General features: G+C 44.6%; 1 protein-coding gene across 1 annotated transcript in view; it reads left to right on the top strand.

Annotated features, from left to right (window-relative positions):
• PDGFD (platelet derived growth factor D) overlaps positions 1–25,911 on the top strand; it is a 165,285-nt gene that overhangs the window by 112,095 nt on the left and 27,279 nt on the right. Inside the window, exons 4-5 of the mRNA XM_056858559.1 lie at positions 21,369–21,428; positions 23,871–24,069. Of these exons, the coding sequence (XP_056714537.1) occupies positions 21,369–21,428; positions 23,871–24,069 (259 nt within the window). The remainder of the gene's footprint in view (positions 1–21,368; positions 21,429–23,870; positions 24,070–25,911) is intronic.

Below are 25,911 nucleotides of genomic sequence, written 5' to 3'. Positions count from 1 at the left end.
TTATTTTTTATTATTGTATTGTTTTTATACTTATAATATTCAATCCCTTCCTTTTTTTTCCTGTACCCCTTCAATTATATAAATAAAATTATATATATATATAAAAAAAAGGTGTCTGCAGTGGGGAGAGGAAGGGAAGGCGATCGCAGGCAGCTTTGAGACTCCTTAAAGGTAGAGAAAAGCGAGGTATAACAAGCCAATTCATCTCTACTTAAAGGCTCTCCATCTATTTTACAGCTGGTTGGGATCTGGCCACATCAGGGCCATAGGTCTTGGTGGGGGGTCCTGTGGGGAATCCTTTGCTCTCTGACTTGGCCTCCTGTGGCGTTGTCTGGCCTGGCCTGTCACGGCCTCTCCCAAGGAAAATATTGGATGTTTCTGTTTGGGTATGAATAAGTATGTTTTATTTCAGAAACAACTTCTTAACACTCTATAGAGATACTTCAAATCTTGTGGGTGTTTAGTGTCAGGTTTTTTATTTTACTGTATTTATGTTTATTTCTTTTTAAATTGTATTCTGAAAGTTTCCCTCTACCATTACCAACAGGGAAAGTTACAAGCCCACAGTCCCTCATGGATATATTTATTGGTATTCCAATAAATGAAATATTTGTAATGGATGCATTTAAAAAAATCACTGACTCTTGATCACAAACGTCACCACCCAACGGGAAGATTCTTTTGTCCAAGTATGTCGTTATTTACAAAATAAAGCACTGGCTAGGATTTGCAGTGGTAAGCTCCAAGAACCGTTGGGAGATATTTGCAGGCGTAGGTCAAATAATAATGATGTTTTATAAGTTCCACGAGCGTATAGAACATTTATTTTTTTGTGCTTTTATTATTCCATCGCATCATTGTTAGACAGGAAGGCAAATGCTGGGGCTAACAGTTTGAAAAAGCTATTAGGGTATTTTTTTAAGCTATATCTCAGGGTGGAAATCTCTGTTGTTGTATATTTCTTTCAGTCCAGTCTTGTTTTAGAAGCCCCGACAAATGAATCTTCTATCACTCCTTCAGGGAGATCATCACAGAGAAAAATCTCACTGTCAGGAAAACATTTTCTTCATAGCAAGCCTATATTTCCTCTTTCTTTAATGTCTCCACATTACTCATGCTGTCTCTTGCCATTCTGAAGATCTATTCAGTCTCTCCCGCTCCTTCCCTAACCAACCTTTCTCTCACTTCACCAGCGTGGTGTAGTGGTTAAGAGTGGTGGTTTGGAGTGGTGGACTCTGATCTGGAGAACCGGGTTTGATTCCCCGCTCCTCCACATGAGCGGTGGAGGCTAATCTGGTGAACTGGATTTGCTTCCCCACTCCTACACACGACGCCAGCTGGGTGACCTTGGGCAAGTCACGCTCTCTCAGCCTCACCTACCTTACAGAGTATCTGTTGTGGGGAGGGGAAGGGAAGGTTATTGTAAGCCAGTTTGATTCTTCCTTAAGTGGTAGAGAAAGTCAGCATATAAAAACCAACTCTTCTTTTTCTTCGCAATACCCTTGAGGTGGTTCGCACATATCAGGTTTGGATACTACCAGCACAGATGGCTTTCAAAAGTGATTAGACAGATTATCAGAGGATGGATCCATCAGTGGCTTCTAGCTGTGGTGTCCAAAGGGAACGTCCATATTCAGAAGTAGTAAACCTCTGAATGCCAGCCATTGTCATGGAGAAGTCTTAACCTCTGTTGACCCTCCAAGGCGGCTAGTTGGCCACTGTGTGAAAAAGGATGCTGGACTAGATGGGTCACTCCTCTGATCTTAGCCGGGCTCTTTCATTTAAAACCCTGTTCAGTTTCACTTAATTTCGCAATTAATTATGGATTATTCCATTCGGTATGAGTCACATGCCACAAAGTCCCACATACCAATGTCTCCTCACGCTAAGGCCACTGGTGGGAGGCTCTCCTGTCCACAAAAGAGGGAAAGGGCAATTTTTTTGCCCTCTCACTGCAGCCCTACCCCCAGTTTGTCCCCTACTGTGTCCCTGCCAGTCCACCGTCCCACAGGAACAATTTCAGGGAGCACTGATGAATACAGTGGGAGAGAGGAGGCAGGAAAGTAACCATTTATTGGTTCCAGGAGGGTAGCCTTGTTGGTCTGCAGCAGAAGAGCAAGATTTGAGTCCAGCACCACCTTAAAGACCAAAATGATTTCCAGGGTATAAGCTTTCGAAAGTCAGAGCTCCCTTCAGCAGCAGCAGAAGAAGAGTTGGTTTTTATATGCCGACTTTCTCTACCTCTTAAGGAAGGATCAAACCGGCATTCAATTACCTTCCCTTCCCCTCCCCACAACAGACACCCTGAGAGTTCGATGGGGCTGAGAGAGTGTGACTTGCCCAAGGTCACCCAGCTGGCTTCATGTGTTCACCAGATTAGTGTCTGCCCCTCGTGTGGAGGAGTGAGGAATCAAACTTGGTTCTCCAGATTAGAGTCCACCACTCCAAACCACCACTCTTAACCACTACACGACACTGGCTCTCAGCAGATATGAAGAGAGCATTGGCTCTCGAATGTTTATTCCATCGAAATCTCGTTGGTCTTTAAGGTGCCACGGGACTCGAATCTTGCTCATTTACGGAGTACAACTCTGCCCACGCTGCTTAGGATCTGAGCTTGCTTCGGATGGTTTTGTAAATTATCCTCAGAAACAATGGTTTGTGAATGTTGACTGGGAACGTTCTCTGACTATTTAGTGGATGTTTGACTGTTGAACATAAACATCCAGTAATTGTTCAGAAGCACTAAGTATTTGACAGTTTCTGGGATCTGACATGCAGCAGAAATAAACATTTGACATTATCTGGCCTGGTACCAGCCAGTGTTTAACAATATCTTAATAGCTAGCTTGCAGCAGCAGTCATTTCACCGGGGAGGGCGGGATATAAGAAGAAAGAAAGAGAGAAAGAGAGAGAGAAAGAGAGAGAGAAAAAGAGAGAGAGAAAGAGAGAGAGAGAAAAAGAGAGAAAGAGAGATCCAGCAGTATCTAGGAGCCAGCATGCAGTAGCTCTCAGCGCTCAACAGTGCTTTGACAGCTGATTTGCACTCAGCGTTCAACAAATTTGACAGCTGACACATATAATCCTTGAGTAAACTTTGTGCAAATTCCATACATTTGTTTAGACAATCAGGAAACACTACTGAAATGAATGAAAAATTGCTTAGCAAGGGAATCTCAGAATTCAAATTCTGGTTTTTTCCCCCCAGATTTTGAATTTTTATTTCACTTCTACTCACTTCTTCACGTCAGTTCTTCAGGCTGTACCTGAAAGGTTTGGGTTAACGATAAATTTCCCTGCCTCCTTAAAGCCTACTTAGAGGGGTCCTGGAAGAACACCTGCTTCGCCAGCAGAAGGTTCCACGTTTAGTCCCCAGCATCTCTAGTTAAAAGGATCCAACATAGTATACGTATGTATGTGCTGTCAAGTCACAACCAACTTATGGCGACCCCAGTAAGGGGCTTTCAAGGCAAGTGAGAAACAGAGGTGGTTTGCCACTGCCTTCCTCTGCAGATCCTTCTTTGGTGGTTTTCTATCCAAATGCCAACCCTTCATAGCCTCTGAGTTTGGGCTATACCATACCATTCCTCAGCCCCATCTATCCTGGAGATCACTTGCCAGTCACTGTAGACAAGACTGACTTTGCTAGACCAACAGTCTGACTCGCAGAAGACGGCCTCGTGTGTCTTCCGAGGGAACTGGCTACAATAGTAGAGAGAATGGGGCTTATTGTAATAAGAAGAAGTAGAAGAGTTGGTTTTTATATGCTGACTTTCTCTACCACTTAAGGAAGAATCAAACTGATTTACAATCACCTTCCCTTCCCCTCCACACAACAGACACCCTGTGAGTTGGGTGGAGCTGAGAGAGCTGTGACTAGCCCAAGGTCACCCAGCTGGCTTCGTGTGGAGGAGCGGGGGAAACAAATCCAGCTCACCAGATTAGCCTCCGCCGCTCATGTGAAGGAGTGGGGAATCAAACCCGGTTCTCCAGATCAGAGTCCACCGTTCCAAACCACTGCTCTTAACTACTACACCACATTGGCTCTTTAGTAACTCAGGCAACTTTCTGTATCCCTTTGCAAGAGATCAGTTGGGTGGCTTGAATCTCTGGTTATACCTAGCAATACAAGACTGCAGAGCCCTGTGAAACTTCTGATTCTTTGATAAGCCAAACCAAACAGTTGGGTAGTTTACTTTTGCTCCTGGGCATTAAAAAATGCTCATATGAAAACAAAAAAAATTGTTATTGTAGCCTCAGTGCATAAAATAACATTCCTTCATGCAGGGCTAGATTGAAGAATAGGCAACAGAAGTGACTGCCTAGGTCACCAGGCTTGGGACACCTGTCATGGGCCATCTGTTCGATGTATTCATTCAGTAGCTGAAAACAGCCAGCACAAACAGTTCATAGAATCATAGAGTTGGAAGGGGCCATCTAGTGCAACCCCCTGCTTAAAGCAGGATCAGCCAAGAGCACCCCTGACAAGTGCTTGTCCAGCCTCTGCTTAAAGACTGCCAGTGAGGGGGAGCTCACCACCTCCCTAGGTAGCTGATTCCACTGTTGAACAACTTTTACTGTAAAAAAATAAAATCCTAATATCCAGTCGGTACCTTTCTGCCTGCAATTTAAACCCATTATTGTGAGTCCTATCCTCTGCTTCTAACAGGAACAGCTCCCTGCCCTCCTCTAAGTTGCAGCCCTTCAAATACTTAAAGAGAGCAATCATGTCCCCCATCAGCCTCCTCTTCTGCAGACTGAACATTCCCAACTCCCTCAGCCTTTCCTCACAGGGCTTGGTCTCCAGGCCCCTGATCATTCATCCTCGTCGTTCTCCTCTGCACCCACTCAATTTTGTCCAAATCCTTTTTGAATCTTCATTTTCACTTGTAAACTTGGCAACACTGTCCTGCATGGCCAGCATCATCTTTATGCTCCTCATCATTCCTATTATTTGTGGGAAAATTTTACAACATTAGTATCCATTCTACCAGTGGTTTGCATGTGAGTGACTGTGATATCAGCAATGCCGTAAAGATAATTGAACATCATGAGATTAGTAAATCTCAAACGCCAAAAAAAATTGTTTTCATTTGTTTATATATGGCCCAAATAAATTCAGATTTATAAATCCTAGCATGCACATTTATTGTCTCATATGACAGAGATAAATCACGCATGCAAATCATGGATCGAAGTTGTGAAATGGACTACACATGAATAGAAAAACAAGACATTAGGAAGCTGAACAAATGAGGGGACACTGAAGATGAATGGGGTGCCTTTTTGTCTAGGGCTAGCTCTAGCCAGCATGGTGTAGTGGTTAAGATCAGTGGGCTCTAATCTGGAAAACCGGGTTTGTTTTCCCACTCCTCCACATGATGCCAGCAGAGTGACCTTGGGCCAGTCACAGTTCTCTCAGAACTCTCTCAACCCACTTATTTCACAAGGTGTCTGTTTTGGGAAGAGGAAGGAAAGGTGGTTGTAAGCCGGTTTGAGTTATGGCCCAGGCAAGCCTGATCTTGTCAGATCTCAGAAGCTAAGCAGGGTCAGCCCTGGTTAGTATTTGGATGGGAGACCACCAAGGAATGCTAGGGTTGCTGTGCAGAGGAAGGCTCTGGCAAACCACTTCTGTTAGTCTCTTGCCATGAAAACCCCCAAAAGGGGTCGCCATAAGTCGGCTGCGACTTGAAGGCACTTTGCACACACACAAAGGTAGAGAAAATCAGGGTATAAAAGCCATTTGTACTTTTTCTTTCCTGAGGGTCCATAGCTCAGTGATAGAACACTTATAAGCATAAGGTCCCAAGGTCATTCCAGTTAAAAAGGGGAAACTTCTACCCTAACATCCTGAACAATCACTGCCAGTCAACATTGAACACAATGATCTGATTTACAGTAGTTTTAAAACAGCTTCATATGTTCATACATATACCTGAAAATTCTTATAGGGGCTTCTGAAGATACGTAGTAAACAAGCTAGTTTAGGACTAGTGTCAGGCATGATTAGGGCATCTGCTAAGGACTGTGGACTGGTAGAGGACTCTCTGGTGACCAGAGTTATTTAATGCATTGGGTCCTGCCACGAACAAGAAGTAGCCCAAGAGATATCTGTGATGTTGTGGGAACATCCGGGACAGTCAACCAGTTCATGCCAGTAGAAGCATGTAGAAGGAACAGAAGCCCCCTGAAGATGATCGGCTCCATTCACATGAACCAGAAGCCTGCCAGCCATTCATATTGGGAACATTCGGAGTCCCACAATTCACCTTATCTGTACAGTTCCCACCACATGTGAACGAAATGTGTGGATTTTCCTTGCCTACACAGCTTCCATTCACATGAACCAGAACCCTAGAAGAAACATGGAAAACCCATACATTGCCCAGTTCACAGGAAATTGTGAACATATGGATCACACTCCAGATACTTGTGTTTGGTGGACTTCCCGTTGACGTGAACAAATTTGAATGAAATGCCCCCAAACATCTAGAACTCTTTTGTCCTCCTTTCTAGATTTACCAGCTTTGACAGCTTCAAGGTATGAGAAAGTCATGCTTTGGTGCTGTGTCCAGGAAGGGATGTGTGTGTGTGCATGTGGATGATGGGGCGGCATTCTTAGTGGACAGGGCACTAAAGTACCCACAAAATCTGAAATGAAACAAAATCGTAACATAGACACTATCCTTTGTTCAGCCCTGCCCTGGATGGCCCAGGCTAGCTAGATCTTGTCAGATCTCAGAAGCTAAGCTAGGTCAGCCCTGCTTAGTACTTGGATGGTAGACCACTAAGGAAGTCCCGGGTTGCTGAGCCGAGGCAGGCAATGGCAAACCACCTCTGAATGTCTCTTGCCTTGAGAACCCTACAGGGTTGCCATAAGTTGGCTACAACTTGACAGCGCTTTACACGCTTTTTTTTTTTGTGCATTCAAAGGCCAGCAGAGGACAGAAAACGTTATAGTCAAGAACATCAAGGCAGCAATAGATAATCAGGCATTTTTATTTGTGAGTGATTTATCTCCTTCACAAATATGCAAACTTAAAAAAAAAAACTTCTGTTTCCATTCTTTATCTGCAGCTGTCCAAGCTAATAGTGCCAGCTCACCGCTGGTTCAGGTAGATTTGCCAGGTGTATTTAGAAAGAGATTAAAAGTGTGAAAATTGATTATGTGCACAGCTGAACCTCTGATAGTCATAAGCCAGCAAATACGCAGGTGCTTTTCCCCCCCTTAGCCGTAGCTGCTTACATGGCAATCCCATCCAGACTGCACAAGAAAAACAGGCAAGTATCTTCTCAGAACCAAGGTTAAAAAGAAATGTTGGTGGGTTGCAGAAAGTCATCTGACTCAATTCAACTCAATTCAATTCAATAATTTATTTGTAGTCATAGACCATCAAATAAGACAAATTTGCAAAGTTAAATAGCGTAGGATAAAAACAAATACAAAATAGATTTGCTGTTAAAATGGTTAAAATGATTAAATATGGCAAGATTATCGAAGTGCATAACTAATTAATATCTGAGCAAATATTAAATGCGGGTACAGTTAGAATGCTTGATATCCTAAAATTACAGAGGCTAAAACTAGAAGGAAAAATAAATAAATAAACAAACATGTATTCAAACTGCAGTATCAAAGAATACTCATTCTCTGTTTCATTAGCTATTGTAGGTTCTGAAGTACACTCTACCTGATTTTAATTGCTAGCCAAGCAAACCTGGCCATGCTTGCAGATAGGTTAGCCATAGTATCCGATAGGAGCAGCTCTAAACGTTGCTTTCTTAAAGGTCTGGGGCAGTCCACTAATAATGGGCTCAATGAGCCTGTATGAATGTGATCATAAAGATTACACTCAAATAGCACGTGTTCGGTGAAGTCGTCTGACTCAAACGGGCTTGTTCTCAGGATGGAGAGGTGAAATCTCAGGACTTTTAGCTGGCCCACATGCTGGATAGCATCTTCTGAGGCATCTGTGCAGGACTACTCATGGTAACCCCTTCACATATAAACAAGAACAAGAAACAGTAATCTGGCACTAACAGCTCAAATATGTTTTACATGTTGCATACAATTTCCATTTAAAACAAATTGGTTATGGTGAATTGTCTCTTTAAATCCAGTTGGGGCTACACTTGCCATATGTTACAACCCCATAGGGTTGTGGGTTAGGGTTGCCATCATCCAGGTACTAGCTGGAGATCTCCTGCTATTACAACTGATCTCCAGCCGATAGAGATCAGTTTGCCTGGAAAAAATGGCCGCTTTGGCAATTGGACTCTATGGCATTGAAGTCCCTCCCCTCCCCAAACCCCAGCCTCCTCAGGCTCTGCCCCCAAAACCTTTCACCAGTGGCGAAGAGGGCAACCCTACTGGCAACCCTACTGTGGGTATTCATTATGATATCACCATACCCTTTCTCCAAAGCCTCAGGGTCCATCTACACATTACAAAACCCTCATGTTTGTTGGGGAACAACACAAGGACTTTGTATCACAGGTGTGATGGGAGTTTTGTGCCTCTGAGATACGTGCTGCCTCTTTGCAGTTTGTGTTCACAGCACACAGGGAGAAGCAGCTGTAGCCTCCCACCCGCCGCTTATTTTTGCATCCTAAAACCACCCCAGGGAACCTATATTTTCTTCGTTTTGAAACTAACATTTAGCCAGGTAAGTAACATGATTTTATCAAGAAGCCACTAGCCGCTCCAACAAACATCAGGATTATGCAGGGTTGCCAATCTCCAGTTGGTGGCTGGAGATATCCCGCCATTACAAGTGATCTCCAAGTTATGGAGATCAGTCCTCCTAGAGAAAATGGCCACTTTGGAAGGTGAACTCTATGGCATTATACCCCATTGAAGTCCCTCCCTTCCCTAAACCCCGCCCTTCTCAGACTCCACCCCCCAAATCTCCAACCCGGAACAGGCAACTAACCCTAGGACTATGTGATGTGTAGATGGAGCCTGAGTTCAAGATGCTGGGGAATCTGGCAACCCAACTTACAAGAATCAGTGCTAAGTGAGGCTTTGGCTGAAGATGAGAGAAAGTTACTTCCCAAGGGTACCTCAGGAGTTCATGGCACAGGAGACATTTCCCATCACAGCTTAGCCACTGCACTGCTCCAAGTGACAAACCCCTTTCCATTAAAAGGGGGTGTGACATTTTGCTCTGTCGTGTTCAGCAGCTCTGGAGGAGATAAAAAAATGTGATCGTAACAAATGCATTTAAAATACACTACTTTTGCCAGTTAGTTTGGAACAAAATCAAAAGCAAGCATTTGGACCTTACTGGACATACCCTCACCCCTGCTAAAATGTTTTTCCCACTCTTACTGTAATTTGAAATAGCACTCCTGATGCAGCTCATCATTCTGTGCTGTCCATCTATGGTTAACTAAAGCCGTTAATGCAGGGCTGTTTTCCTCCCGGTCACCCCGCCAAACTGCTCCAGTGCTTTGTTTTGATTATGCATGCCTTTCCCGACCATCAGAGGTTGCCTCATTCTCCCTGCGCGTTTCTGCACGTTCTGCCCGTGTTTTCCAGATGCTGTTTTAGCGAGAATCCGGAAAATGTGGAAGAAAACAGCCCTGCATAAATGGCCTAAGAACTCCGAGACCTTTACATAGAAACACCAGTGTTGCAAATTCATTCTTCTTCTGTCAAGCTGAGGTCAGGTTAAAACAATCCACATAAGCAAAGTTCTTGATTGTTTATGCTAAATAAGCATCTTTTGAGTCCATGAGCAAATAAAGAAACCTGGCAGACGCCTATGCTTCTAATATTTTGAGACTGTGAAGATCTCTCATTATGTCCTTGTATTATCATACGTTGATAAGAGGGGGGGGGTAGGTTTTTTTGTCTGGCGGTGGGGCATCTAGCTTGTCCCTTAAAAGAGCAATCGTTTCCATCTCGAAAGGGAAGCAAACAAATTATTTGGACTTTTGTTGTCCCAATGAAACATGAGGCATGTTGCTATAGTACAAAATTAAATGGACTCCTCAGAAATGTAACTTGAAACAGGAAGCGAAAGACTGCAGCAGTTAATCTTGGGCATGATCCTTCCCCCTGTGGGCCCAGCACCTATAGAAGGATCACAGAATCACACAAGGTTGGAAGAGACCACAAGGACCATCCAGTCCAACCCCCTGTTATGCAGGATCCCACAATCAAAGCGCTCCCAACAGATGGCCATCCAACCTCTGCTTAAAGACCTCCAAAGACAGGGACTCCACACACACCCCCAAGGCAGCGCATTCCACCGTCGAACCGCCCTCACCGTCAGAAAGTTCTTTCTAACGTTTAGGTGGAATCGTTTTTCTCTTAGTTTAAATCCATTACTTGTGTGCTAGTCTCTGGAGCAACTGAGAACAAGCTAGTTTCCTCGTCAACATGGCATCCCTTCAAATATTTAAACATGGCTGTCATGTCACCCCTTAACCTTCTCTTCTCTAGACTAAACAAACCCAGCTCCTTAAGTCTCTCCTCATAGGGCATAGATTCCAGACCCTTGACCATTCTGGTCGCTCTCCTTTGGACACGCTCCAACTTGTCAACATCCTTCTTAAATTGTGGAGCCCAAAACTGGACACAGTATTCCAAGTGAGGTCTGACCAATGCAGAATACAGTGGTAGTATTACTTCCCTTGATTTAGACACAATACTTTTTTTTTGATGCAGCCCAGAATTGCATTGGCCTTCTTAGCCGCCATATCACACTGACAGGATGGGCCCCATAAGGGATTAACAGGATCCTGATTATTTTGTCTCCTCATCTGTGTGCACTAATGTGCACACAATTACCACATTAAACTGTTACAAGGAACTGGGGAAGGGGGTCTGTGATTATTCCCCATTCAGACCACACCACCTTCTGCACACCCAAAGATAGGGTTGCCAATTCTGGTTTGGAAAATTCCTGGATATTTGGGAGTGCAACCCAGGGAAGGGTGTGGCTTGGGGAGGGGAGGGACTTCAGCAGGTATAATGCCATAGACTCTACCCTCCAAAGCAGCCATTTTCTCCACGAGAGCTGATATCTGTCATTTTGAGATCAGTTATAATTTCAGGAGAACTCCAGGCTCCACCTCAAGGCTGGCCACCCTATAAAGATCACACTTCTTCCTTCTTGGACCAGTAGGGTTGCCAACCTCCAGGTACTAGCTGGAGATCTCCTTCTACTACAATTGATCTCCAACCGATAGAGATCAGTTCACCTGGAGAAAGTGGCCATTTTGGCAATTGGACTTTATGACATGGAAGTCCCTCCCCTCCCCAAACCCTGCCTTGTCAAGCTCCACCCACAAAATCTCCAGGTATTTCCCATCCCTGAGCTGGCAACCCTATGGACAAAGCAGACAGAGTGGGGAGGGGAAGGGATTTGAGAGGTGTGCATAGGCTTGCCATTCCCTTTCATGACCCAGTGCGATGTCTATTTATGCTCCCATGTACGCATGATGCACATCTCAAGGGGGAGGGGAGGAAACATGGTTTTGTCATGCTGCGCCCACTGAGGAAAGCTCCTTACCTTTTTATTTTGTGCAGTTCACATTTGTCCTTGAATTGTAACTAAGCTACCCAGTCTTTGGGGTGGGGTGGGGCAACAGTTTCAGAGACCGTAGAAAATCATCGTCATCTTTATTATGTGTGCTCAAACATCAACCAGTTGTCAGATCGGCTTCCGTCCATCCCTGAGGTTATTGTAGCATAGATCAGAAAGGCCAGGATGACTGGGTCCAGGAAGGGAGCCAGACTCCAAATCAGATTTAACTGATAGAAGGCACTATTGTAGGGTTGTCAGGTCTCTCTTCACCACTGGTGGGAGGTTTTTGGGCGGAGCCTGAGGATGGCGGAGTTTGGGGAGGGGAAGGACTTCAATGCCATCGAGTCCAGTGGCCAAAATAGCCATTTTCTCCAGGTGAACTGATCTCTATCTGCTGGAGATCAGTTGTAGTAGTGGGAGATCTCCAGCTAGTACCTGGAGGTTGGCAACCCTATTTGCTATTGCCTCAACCTGCTTCTCCAGCATAAGAGCCGAGTCCAAGACCTCTCCCAGTCTCTTAACTGAGTTTGACAGAGACAAGCTTAGCCCATCAAGGGCAGGCAACACAATCTTCTCCAATGGTCAGAGGTCAGCTATGCAGAGGGGGAAAGTCTAGAATTCTGCTGGGCTACTATACCTAAAGTGAATCTTTTGATTATGATAATAATAATAGGTTTTCTATTCTGGAAATGAAACAATGCTTGAAAAAGCCTTGCTTGTTACCCACAAATATATTTAACTCTTCTATTCAAAACTCTGTCTCTTTCTCTTGTTTTCTGTGGGGTGAATACTGGGAAGTCATGTTTTATTGCTTCAGAAATATGCCCTGTATTTAAAAAAAAAAAATCCTGCATGGTCCTTATTTACAGGACCACTTCAAAATGTCGTCCATCAATGTCACTCATGCCCAGAGAGGAAGGATTTGGGAACGGCCAGTTTATTTCTCTCATGCACAGTCATTAACCTCCTGTTAATTCCAAAGGGCTGTTTTTCTGCTCTGCGGAACGCAGGAGAGGTTGCTGAAGCATCAGCTTTGGTTTGCAATTTCACTCAAAGCACGCTCTCCTATTGCCAAGGAGGCTGACTCCGAGATCTGTCAGTCAGCATGACAGAAGTTCACCAAAGTCCTCTCAAGGGCATAGGATTTCAAATTGCGAATGAGATTCAGACTCCCAGGTTCAGGGTTTCTCAGGCAGGGAAAGAAGGTGTGATTCAGAAGGTGGGAGTATGTATATCCCACAAGTAGGGTTGCCAACTGCCAGGTACTAGCTAGAGATATCCTGCTATTACAACAGATCTCCAGCCGATAGAGATCAGTTCACCTGGACAAAATGGCTGCTTAGGCAATTGGACTCTATGGCATTGAAGTCCCTCCCATCCCCAAACCCCGCCCTCCTCAGGCTCCATCCCAAAAACCTCCCACCGGTGGTGAAGCAGGACCTGACAACCCTTCCTACAAGGCCTGGCCATGGATTTCCCTTGGCAAAGCAAGGCCCTGAGAAGAGGGCACATAACTGTTCCCTCCAGCTCACCTTTCCAGTCCATGCTTGCAGCTACACCACATGGTTCTGCTTCTCACTGATGGCAGTGAATTCTCTAGGCCAGGAGTCCCCAGTGTAGTCCCGTGGATGCCATGGCGCCTATTGACACCTTTGCTGGTGCTCACCAAGTGTTTTTTAGAAAGTGGGCGGTGCCAGCTGGGGATTTGCCCAACAAGGGTTTTGATTGCCATTGGGGATTTGATTGGCTGGGCAGATTTTTTTTAAATGTTGCTTTGGCAGCTGCCACCACACCACAAGGAACTTCACTGTGTGACTATAGGTAAGCTGCAGCAGCCATTTTGTGCTGGCTGCGCCTCCTTCAGCAGGCATTTTGTGGCAGCCATTTTGTGACTGCCCCCACCATAATATGTCAGAACTCCAAATGTGCCTGCAGGCTCAAAAAAGTTGGAGACCCCTGCTTTTGGCAAATGGGTTATTTTATGAAGTGCTTGACTTGGAGTATTTCATGTTCATATACTTTGGAGTTGGGGTATTCATTATTATTCCCATTCATTTTTATTTTTTTACCTTATTGTGTCTACTGCTTTCAGTAGAAAAAGTTTAATTCCAAGCTCCTGTCTCCTGCTGACTCTGTCCCCTTCCCTCTGACCTACTCCTTCCTCTGCTGCAAGATCTGTTTGACTTTGCTTTAGGGTTGTGCATATCAATAAACCTGAACTGAAAATAAACTGGAAATTAGCCGTTTCAGTAAATTTCGGGATTGGGGTTTATGGAACGCCAAAACCTAGGGATAAAGCCGAAGCTGAATAGGTGATTCCTGAAAAAGCTGAATAGATATTCGGCTTTTCGGGTTCAGCTATTCACCTTTGCTCAGAGGCATGGCTCTGTGCTTTTCCCCTTTTTCTTTCTTTCTTTTCTTTTTACTAGTTTTGTTAGGGCCCCATAGTTGGGGGCTTACCCAGACCCTTCCGGAGGGATATACCCTCCAACTAAAAGAGCTGGCTTCAGCAGCCACCACGAGGCTTCCGAAGGAGATTTCCTCATCCATGTGGATTAGCAGTCTCCTTCAGACATCCCTCGTGGTCATGACTTTAGTTGGCTCTGATATCACACAGACACACACACGCACACGCACACACACACACACACACACACACATGAAAACCTGCTTTCCAAAAGAAGGTTGCCCTGAGTAGACGCTCCGTTTCCCAGCACTGTGACCATCTCTTGGAATCAGAATTTTCACGACCACAATAAAGGACAGTTTACAGGATGACATTTGCCACCAAAAGGAATGTTTTCGATGCCTTATTTCTCTTGCATTTAAGCCTTTTTCCTCCGTTTGGAAGCTAATTTGCATAGACATCATACAAAGCAACCCAGAAACTAAGGCAGACCCCAGACTTCGAGGCACCAGCCTGGAATCGGCTCTTTCCGCCAGTTCTCGTCAACACTGAACTTTTGAACCTGAAAACCGATGGATAGCTCAGCTCGCAAATGCCTGCAGGATGGGGGCGACGCCTTTGTGGGTCCATAAAATTGGACCACCTGTCCCAAAGTTCACCAAACTTTGGTGACCATCGAAGGAGAGTCCCTTGCAGCCACACTACAAATTTGGGGACTCTACCTCCAAAAATGCCCCCCAGGAGCTTCGAATAAATCCCCATTTTCCAACAGATCCAAATTTTTCAGGAAACCTGAAAATAAGCTGAATACCCATTTTTACCGGTATGAGTATTCGGCTTACTTCAGATTTACCAGAAAAAAATTGGGCCAAAAAACTCCAAACCTGAAATTTACTGGAAAAAAATTTTTTTTTTGCCCAACTCTACTTTGCTGATTGGAACACTTCTGTGTCAATTTCATATCACCTGCTATCTCCCGATTCTCTCCCCTTTCCTAACTATATTACCAAGCACTGGGGAAACAGGAAATTCATTCACTGACTATTATTCCCTTTTTAAAATCCATTGGTGCACAAATACTTTCGTTAATAGGTTGCATACTGGACATCTTTCCCAACTAACAGGGAGAAAATTAGATAAGCCATTTTCCTCACTGTTCGTCAATAGACAAATGAACACAGACTGATTTTGACTGTAATTACAGCTGAAAACTTTCACGTTCTTTTGAACTGTTTGGAATATCATGCTCTCTTTCCTATTATAACAAGAGACTTTGTCAGAATGTATGAGGAGGCACCCAGTACATCATTTTGCACCATTATTAACAGAGTCATTACCAATAATGAACTTACAGCTAGTGATGTACAGTGGCAGCTAGACTCCTCAGCCACTAACCATGTGCACCGTGTGACATTTTCAGGCTCAGTTCAAATGTAGAAGTCAAAGCTAGCTCATTTTGTACCCAGCACCCTCCTCAAACAAGATGCTGAGTGACCATACTTGGGTAGCTGGTTTAAATGGCTGATCTATGTTATAAGTCCGTTACTGTATTTTTCCCTCTGCATATGGTTAGCCCCTTTGGGTCTCCATTGAGGAGAAGAGTGGAATAAAAACATGCTAAATAAATATCTGCTTCTTTAAGGCCAAGATACTCTAGGCAACCCACAGCAACCTCTGTTTGGGCAACTCCACCCTGGCTCCAAATTTGGCCAGCAGTTTTTGTTGGCCTTGTTTATTCTTCCTTGCCTGTACATGGACAGCACTAAGAGATGCTGAGCCTGAATCTGGCAGCGACGAGGGGTGGGTTGATGCTGCTCATCACTAGGGTTGCCAGGTCCCTCTTCACCACCAGCGGGAGGATTTTTGGGGTGGAGCCTGAGGAGGGCGGGGTTTGGGGAGGGGAGGGACTTCAACGCCATACAGTCCAATTGCCAAAGCAGCCATTTTCTCCAGGGGAACTGATCTCTATCGGTGGAGATCAGTTGTAATAGCAGGAGAACTCCAGCTAGTACATGGAGGTTGGCAACCCTACTCATCACCCAGGATGTTCCCCCACAACCCTCTCAGCCATACAGTGAAGATATTGCCGGAACAGCCCTTCCTTGTATGATGTCTCAGAGTGCTGGCCAATTTGCCCTGCCCGTTGTGAACAACCCATCTTTAGTTATAGCCTAACTAGTTCAAAGACCAGTCCTTTTTATCCCAATCCTCCTGCCAGCAACACAATATGGGGATAAAACAGATCTCTAACATGCCAGAGGATGCTTGTCCCAATTAATTTTTCTCTGGATTGTGCCGCTTCTTCAAACAGACTTAGTGGTGACTTCCTATATATATAAAATAAAGGGATACAGAAGGAAAATGGGAAAAGGGGAAAAAATAAAAGTATCTAACATACTGTTAACAAACTAGAAAATAACTATTCTAATGCAAATCAAGCAAACAACATCATTTTGCATCAATGTTTGGGCAAGTTATATGAATAACATAATCAATAAGTGGTCATCCTCTGTGAAGAATGAATGTATCCACAAACCTAATAATTGTCTGTGAAATTAGAACTACATTGCTATACCACTAAATGTTGTCTAATTTCTCACTTGATGTTTGTTAAACCTGAGCCTCGACATAATTATAAAATAGTTTCCATTTCTCATGATGTTGCTCAAAGGTCATATCTTTGCTTGTCTTTATCATACTGGCTGTCTCATTTTCATGGGTACCCAGGTCTGCATTTTTGGTACAGATAAAGTATTTCACCCATTTCAGAATCTGTGTCTATCCCATCGATTGGAGCTATAAGACCGAGATATGTTTGCCAGATAGCCAGGTGGGCAGTAGATTCCTGTTTTATATGTACTCAATGGCAAACCCAAATTGTTGCTCTGTAATATGTGAAATGCCTTGACCTAGATGGCCCGGCTACCCCGATCTTGTCAGATCTTGGAAGCTTAAGCAGGGTCGGCCCTGGTTAGTATTTGGATGGGAGACCACTAAGGAAGTCCGGGGTTGCTATGCAGAGGAAGGCAGTGGCAAACCAACTCTGAAGACTCTTGCCTTGAAAACCTTCCAGGATTGCCATAAGTGACCTGCAACTTTGCACACACACAATATGTGAAACTATCCATTAGTGGAGGGGGATCTGGTTGCATAGGCTAAGGTTAAGAGTGGTGGACTCTAATCTGGAGAACTAGGTTTGATTCCCCACTCCTCCATATGAGCGGCAGACTCAGGGTGAACCGGGCTGGTTTCCCCACTCCTCCACATGAAGCCTGCTGGGTGACCTTGGGCCAGTCACAGTTCTCTCAAGACTCAGCCCCACCTACCGCACAAGGTGTCTGTTGTGGGGAGAGGAAGGGAAGGCGATTCTAAGCCGTTTTGATAGTGCTTAAAAGGTAGAGAAAGTCAGCGTATAAAAACCAACTCTTCTTTTAAAAACGGGGAAGGGGGAACACTGCTAATTAAAAGTCCACATTTTTGGCTCTTTGGGAGTTCATGTGCAAACCTTGAAAAACCCGTAAATCCAATTTAGATTCATTCAGTACCATGATAATAAGAGCTGTTGCTTTCAGACTTAGCAGAGCTAGGATGCAAGTTATGTTGATGTTGTTCTTTAAGTGTCTGCAAGCCAGATCTGCAGCTGGTTATATAAGATGAACAGGGGGATCGGGTGGAAAGCCCTTCAAAAGCTCTGAGCGACTGAAGCTGCATTAGGAGACAGTGAAACGAAATCTCCTTGCAATGAATCGTGGATGGAGCACTTAGAGCCACTGCAGAGACGGAACGAGCAAGCTGTTGGAGCCAAGGAGCCGGTGGAAACACCTAATCATTCCCATCCATTTGGAATCCTGGTGTTGCCATTCTATTCAGAGTTAAACATATTCTTGGCCCATGTTTCTCTCCGACTAAATATCCACGGATTTAAAAATAGTAAAGCCCGACAGAGAAAGAAAAGACGGAAAAGGAGACACTGACTGATACTGTATCAGCCTTCATTCACTGGGTTCCTTTTTCACACTCCTCGCAAGTAATTGCATATTGTTATGGTTGTGCCAAGAGAGGAGCTAGCCCTTTCTCTAGGCTTTTTTTTATATATATATATAGCAGATTGCAAAAGATGTCCCTTTCATGGGCATTAATAGATAATCCAGAGAAAAATTAATTGGGACAAGCATCCTCTGGCATGTTAGAGATCTGTTTTATCCCCATATTGTGTTGTTAGCAGGAGGACTGGGATAAAAAGGACTGGTCTTTGGCTATAACTAAAGATGGGTTGCTCACAATGGGCAGGGCAAATTGGCCAGCACTCTGAGACACCATACAAGGAAGGGCTGTTCCAGCAATATCTTCACTGTATTGCTGAGAAGGTTGTGGGGGAACATCCTGGGTGATGAGTAGGGTTGCCAACCTGGAGTTTTCCTGCTATTACAACTGATCTCCAGCCGATAGATATAAGTTCCCCTGGAGAAAATGGCCGCTTTGGCAATTGGACTGTATGGCGTTGAAGACCCTCCTGGTCATAAGAACATAAGAAAAGCCCTGCTGGATCAGACCAAGGCCCATCAAATCCATCAGTCTGCTCACACAGTGGCCAACCAGGTGCCTCTAGGAAGCCCACAAATAAGACGACTGCAGCAGCATTATTCTGCCTGTGTTCCAAAGCACCTAATGTAATAGGCATGCTCCTTTGATACTGGAGAGAATAGGTATGCATCATGACCAGTATTCATTTTAACTAATAGCCATGAATACCCCTTTCCTCCATGAACATGTCCACTCCCCTCTTAGAGCCTTCCAAGTTGGTCGTAACCAGCTCTTTGAATTGAGCCCAACAGTGAATTCGTAGCCACCGTAATTTTTTTTATCAGAGGTGAAAGGTACGCTCTGTAATTTATACCCCATAGTAATCTTGAAGCTCCATTTTGAACAAGATGAAACTTCCGAACAGAGATCCCTGCTGTTATCTAAACTGCAAAGGCAGCAGCCCGGGAAGCCGTTCTCATTTACTCCAATGGACAGAAATACCCCTGTTGCCGAATGGCCGGAGGGAACGTAAGGGTGCTGCTTTTTTGAAGCTAAATAGGTCTTGGCCTCATTTGCGCCTGGTTGGGAACAGCTCAGGGAGGAATTCATGTATCTTCTTTGGTTGGGAGGGGCTGATATGAAGACAATTTGTAGAGTGATACGTGACTCAGCTCCTGGGCTATCTCTAAGCTCAGGCAGCTCACTTCCGGCAAGGGTACTATTAAGGGCAGCAAACTGCCAATTATTTAGGTTGTTTTTATATTGTTACCACACCATGTGGGATTTCTGCATCAAGCACAAAATAGCCTTAGGCTGCCTGTGTCTTCCTCACATTTTTTTTAAACTGCCCCTGCTCTTGTGATTTTAACGACAACCTTATACTTGGAAAATTAGCCGGCGAGGCTTTTCCATACCTTACAATAAAATGATGGGGGAAACACAGGAGGAGGAGGAGGAGGAGGAGGAGGAGGAGGAGGAGGAGGAGAAGAGTTGATTTTCATATGCTGACTTTCTCTACCACTTAAGGCAGAATCAAACCGGCTTACAATCACCTTCCCCTCCCCACAACAGACACCCTGTGAGGTAGGTGGGGCTGAGAGAGTGTGACTAGCCCAAGGTCACCCAGTTGGCTTTGTGTGTAGGAGCGGGGAAACAAATCCAGTTCACCAGATTAGCCTCCGTCGCTCATGTGGAGGAGTGGGAGAATCAAACCCGGTTCTCCAGATCGGACTCCACCGCTCCAAACCACCGCTCTTAACCACTACACCACGGTGGTGTAGGAGCCTGTTGGGAAAGTGTGGCAGCAAATGTTGCCCTTCCTGTTCTGGTGTTGCCATACAAGCCATCCTCATAAAGACTGAAATGTCCTTCCTGAAAAAATGAATTTATTTTGGGGCAGCAAAGTGAGGAATTAACTCCTCTCTTTTTTTTAACAAAATTAAGGCAGTTTGTCCTGAATAAAACTTACAAGGATGCAGCACTGTGATTGACAAAGTGTAGACATGTACCCCAGCAACAAGCAAGCTGATAAGAGCACCTTTCTAACTTAATCAATGGGATCTGGGTACTTGGAAAGATTAAGATCTCAGAGGGGGAGGTTATGTCACTTAGGTGTTGAAACTTGAGAATAGAGGTTGGAAGTTGTCAGTGAGAGAGAAAGGCTAGTTTAACAGGAGTGTGGGTTAAGGATCTGTGGAGAAAATCAGTTATTTGGTTAAGTTTCTCTGTAGTATACAGCGATGTTACTGGGTGTGGTACATAACACATTGTGCTTTCACACAAACTGAATAATGTACTTACAATCCAGTTTCAAGGCACTTTAGCAATCAAGTGGATTTTGCTGTTTCACACAGTAAAAGCCAGTTGCAGAGTGCATTGAAAGTGCATTATTCAGCATGCGTGAAAGGCCAGAAGAGTGCTTTCTTTGTATGGATGGACTATTAATGCTGTGTGAGAAAAGGTTTTCCTTAAGCCTGTGCTGGCTGGAATCTAAGATCCCACAACTGGGCTGTCAAGCCCCAAACAACTTATGGTGACCCCGTAGGGTTTTCAAGGCAAGAGATGTTCAGAGGTGGTTTGTCAATGCCGGCCTCTGTGTAATGACCCTGGACTTCCTTGGTGGTCTCCCATCCAAGTACCAGGGATGACCCTGCTTAGCTTCTGAGATCTGACAAGATCAGGCTAGCCTGGCCCATCCAGAGCAGGGCCACAACACCTACTTAAATGTTAATATTTACCTCAGTTATGGGTGTTTTTCCAAATAAACATTGTTCTTGTTCACTTTGAAAAGAAACCATCTTGTTCCTGTCTGCTTACCTCCTTGTCCCTCAGGTATTGCTCCAGACTTGGGTTGGTTTACACTCAAACCCAAATTCTATCCCCTTGAGTAGCTGTTAATTTCCTACTGGGAACCCTAGTGTGGTGTGGTTGGCAGGAAACTTCTGTGATGGTGCGAAAATCCTGTGGGGTGGGATCTAGCCCTCAGGAAACCCATCACAAGCATGTTGTCCATGTTTGTTCATGTGAACACAGTCAAAGGACCAAGATTCTGTAAACAAATTTCAAGAATGGAATAATATCTTGTGTTGTGAAGTAAAATGCCCAGCAGCCATATAACTAGGGTTGCCAACCTCCTGCTATTACAAATGATCTCCAGCCAATAGAGATCAGTTCACCTGAAGAAAGTGGCTTCTTTGGCAATTGGACTCTATGGCATTGAACTCCCTCCCCTCCTCAAACCCTGCCCTCCTCAGGCTCCACCCCAAAAACCTCCCGTCGGTGGTGAAGAGGGACCCGGCAACCCTACATATAACTCCTCCTCCTTCTCCTTTTAAAAAGAGCCTTACAAGTGTTTTGCAACTGTAGTATCTTTTTCTTTGTGTTTCTTTTTTGATTTCTAGGATGATCTGCAGCCTGCTGCATCTGAAACCAACTGGGAATCAGTCACAAGCCCTGTATTGGTAAGTAATGTGTTGGTTGTTTCACGTGGGGGAGCAATCTGAAGTTCAGCTTAGTTCCCCAATGAAGAAAATACTGAGAATACCATCAAGGGGTGACATTCATCTTCCAAAACCATTTCCAGAGATTTTTGCAGTAGTATCTTGACTTGGCTGAGGAATGGCGAGGGGACTGGGAGTGCTGGGACTGGCTCCCATGAAAGCCTGTCCAACTGGGCATTAGGAATGTTTGGACATGCCCCCCTTTTATTTTTCGTGTTGTCATTGTGAATGCTTTCATTCTTCTTGAATTGAAATGCGATGTTTGAAAAAATTATAATTCATTTTTAGATTTATATTCTTCTCTGTCCTGGCTGAGTTGAGCTGAACCTATAAAAATGAGAAATTTTGATAGCATCCCTGCAGGGCGACGTAGCTGAATAAACTAAGTGCTAAGGTTGCCGTCTCTGGGATGGGAAATTCCTGGAGATTTTGGAGGTGGAGCCCTGTGAGGGCAGGATTTGGGGAGGGGAAGGACATCAACAGGTTATAATGCCATAGAGTTCACCCTCTAAAGCTGCCATTTTCTCCAAGGGAAATGTTCTCTTTAATCTGGAGATCAGTTTTAATTCCAGGAGGATCTCTAGGTTCTACCTGGAGGTTGGCCACTCTACTAAGTGCCAATAGGCAGCTGCAGAATGTACTGAGGAGTGTCTATGAATATTGATTTCATTAACTTAGAAGAGGGTAGCTCTGTTTAAGAGCCAGCATGATGGAGTGGTTAAGAGTGGCGGACTCTAATCTGGAGAACTGGGCTCGATTCCCCACACCTCCACATGAAGCCTGCTGGGTGTCCCTGGGCCAGTCACAGTTCTCTCAGAACTCTCTCAGCCCACACACAGGCAGGCAAAGGCAAACAACCTCTGAATGTCTCTTGCCTTGAAAATCCTATGGGGTAGCCATAAGTCAGCTATGACTTGGCTGCTCACACGCACATACAAGTCTATTTAGGATTGCACTGTGTTTTCTTTTGTTTGCTGACCACCTCAAAGGGGCTGCCAAGACTGAGTCTAATTCCTGTGTGCCCCCTGAGGCTAACCACAACGCAGTGATTCTGGGAAATTCCTGGTCAGTGTTTCCCAAACATTGTAACCTAAACCTTGTATCCAGCAACTGGGTATCATCAGTTCCCACCACCATGTGTGTATATGAACACTGTACTTCATGTTCCATAATGTCTTTTGAATGACTGAATAAACTTCAATTATGTCTTGTTTAAGCTTTCTAAATTTTTTTTACATGAGATCTCACTTGCATGTATGAGTAATCATGAAAAAGCTGTTAACTTTTAAAAAAATCTAAGATACTGCATTATTTTTTTAATTGTGTAATCTCATTCTGAATTCTTTTCTATGTTATCTCTCTCTGAAGAATGAGAACATCGCTAGTACCTTGGTATTTAGTGTTTCCCATCAAGTGAAAACCTATTGAACGTTGCTGAATAGCAACAGTGAGACTCATAGTGTGGGAAGCCCAATTGTTGTCTCATTTTAGCATTTTCTTATTGAGGCACAGTATACTGGCAGCTCATTCCTGAGCTTTGCGGCGGCCGGAGACGGCATAGCTGAGGGCCTTCTAAGTCATAGCACTGAAACACTGGAACTCTCTCCCCAGGAAGATTTGTCTGTAACCTTCTGTTATCATCTTCCGCCAGTGGGTGAAGACGTTTCATTTGGTGTTCCCTCAGTGATCCCTCTTATGAGAGCAGAAAGGCAGCGTATAAATTTTGTAAAATAAATATAAATAAAATATAAATAAAGTAAGTATGTTTAGCCTGAAGAGGAGAATACTGAGAGATGATGTGATAACTATCTTCAAGTACTTGAAGGGCTGTCATATAGAGGATGGTGCCGAGTTGTTTTCTGTTGCCCCAGAAGGTCGGACCAGAGCCAACGGGGTTGAAATTAAATCAAAGGAGTTTCTGTCTAGACATTAGGAAGAATTTTCTAACAGTTAGAGCGGTTCCTCAGTGGAACAGGCTTCCTCGGGAGGTGGTAAGCGCTCCTTCCCTGGAGGTTTTGAAGCAGAGGCTAGATGGCCATCTGTCAGCAATGCTGATTCTATGACCTTAGGCAGATGATGAGAGGGAGGGCATCTTGGCCATCTTCTGGGCATGGAGTAGGGGTCACTGGGTGTGTGTGTGGGAGGTAGTTGTGAATTTCCTGCATTGTGCAGGGGGTTGGACTAGATGACCCTGGTGGTCCCTTACGATTCTATGATTCTATGATTCTGAGTAAACAAATATGTTGAAATTTAGAGCTTGAAACCATTGTTTTTAGCTCATGATATACTGTCCTTGCACAAACACCTCCTGTGAATCAGCTATGGAGAATGTTTCTCTTGAACGTTGGTCATTTTCTACATGCATTTTAAAAAAAAAAACACTGTGCTCTTTGTCTGTCTTAGGGGGTATCCCATCACTCTCCATCAGTGACTGACCCGACCCTTACTGCAGAAGCTCTGGATCAGGCCATTGCTGGCTTTGACACTGTGGAAGAACTGCTAAAGCACTTTAATCCAGACACTTGGCAAGAAGATCTTGAGACTCTGTACACAGACACGGCTCAGTATAGAGGGAGAAATTTCTACGAAAGGAAGTCAAAAGGTAGGGGGGGGATCGGTGGGGTGGGATGGGGTAGGCTAAGTTTCTGACTTTGATATAACACTGATATAGCACCCTTTTTCAAATTGATTGGCTGTCAAGGCATTTCAGGTATAGAAAGCTACTACTGAATGGTTCCCCCCGAAACGTGGAATTTGACCAGGCAATTTTTGTTTTTATTTTACTGAAATATTTGTACTGCACTATCTGGCAATTTGTTTTCAAGGCAGCTTACACAGAATGCATATAACAAGCTTAGCAACTAGCCCCAGTCCTCCAGTTTCCTTGGCTGTTGCTGTCTCCACTGCTCTTCACTGAGGATGTGACCTTCTAAAACGGGTGGGGAACGTCAGGCCCGGGGGCCGTATAAGGCCCGCGAAATCATTTGGTCTGGCCCTTCGTGGGTCCTGGCAGATCTCTAGCTCAGAAGGATCTAAGACTGGCGATCCGCCCCCTCCCGCGGCCAGGGATAGCCTCTATTCAAGGCTGATGGGAGTTTGTTTTGCTGAGAAAAGGAACCTTCTTTCCCCCTTGCAGAAGAGTCATTAGCTATGAAGTTGTTAGGACTGCCCAAGAAACTATGTTAACCCTTTCCCACCTGGGCTGTGGAGAAATGTATTTCCTCTGCACTACAAGTGAGTTGGGGGCGGAAGTGGCAACAATGGAGGGGTTAAAGGGGGCAGGGCCAGATTGTGCGGCCCGCGAATGATGTTATAAATATTCAAATGGCCCTTGGCAGAAAAAAGGTTCCCCACCCCTGTTCTAAAAGAACTAGGCTGCTGGAGAAGAAGAAGAGTTGGTTTTTATATGCTGACTTTCTCTACCACTTAAGGGAGACTCAAACCGGCTTACAATCACCTTCCCTTCCCCTCCCCACCACAGACACCCTGTGAGGCAGGTGGGGCTGAGAGAGCTCTAACAGAGCTGTAACTTGCCCAAGGACACCCAGCTGGCTTTGTGTATAGGAGTGGGAAAACAAATCCAGTTCACCAGATTAGCCTCTGCCGCTCATGTGGAGGAGTGGGGAATCAAACCCGGTTCTCCAGATCAGAGTCCACCACTCCAAACCATCACTCTTAACCAGTACACCACGCTTGGAGGTTGGGTTTGTTCCAAAGGTTAGTTTCACCTATGGCCAGATGGCTGCTCTTTCCCAGTAGCAGCAGCATTAGAAGAATCCAGGTGGAGTAGTGATGTCACAAAGTTTTAGAAGCCCTCTTGCCACATTGTGAGGTGAGAGATTAAAAAATGTACAACCTGAAGTGTCAATGGACAGAGAGAACATGTGTAAAATATGAGACATCTCTAGATTACTTTGTCCTGGCATAGAATCATAGAATTGGAAGGGACCATACAGGCCATTTATCCAACCCCCTGCTTAATGCAGGATCAGCCTAGAACATCCCTGACAAGTGTTTGTCCAGCTTCTGCTTAAAGACTGCCAGCAAAGGGTTGCTCACCACCTCCTTAGGTAGCCGATTCCACTGTTGAACAACTCTTACTGTAAAAAAAAACTTTTTCCTAATATCTAGTCAGTATCTTTCCACCCGCAATTTAAACCCATCACTGCGAGTCCTATCCTCTGCTGTCAACAGGAACAGCTCCCTGCCCTCCTCTAAGTGGCAGCCCTTCAGATACTTAAAGACAGCAATCATGTCCCCCCGCAGCCTCCTCTTCTCCAGACTAAACATTCCCAACTCCCTCAGCCTTTCCTCATAGGGCATGATATGGATTCCCTAAAAAAAAAAACCTGGGAAGTATAGTTGGGTGAAAGAGCTAAGTATTCTCTGACAGAGATCCCTAGCCTTCCTTCAATAGAACTAGAACTCCCTAAGAAGTGGAGCT

The sequence above is a fragment of the Euleptes europaea genome, chromosome 12 (genome assembly GCF_029931775.1).
Source record: "Euleptes europaea isolate rEulEur1 chromosome 12, rEulEur1.hap1, whole genome shotgun sequence".
NCBI lineage: Eukaryota > Metazoa > Chordata > Lepidosauria > Squamata > Sphaerodactylidae > Euleptes > Euleptes europaea.
The sequence above is the reverse complement of the archived record's forward strand: the minus strand, read 5'-3'. Positions and strand labels throughout refer to the sequence as shown.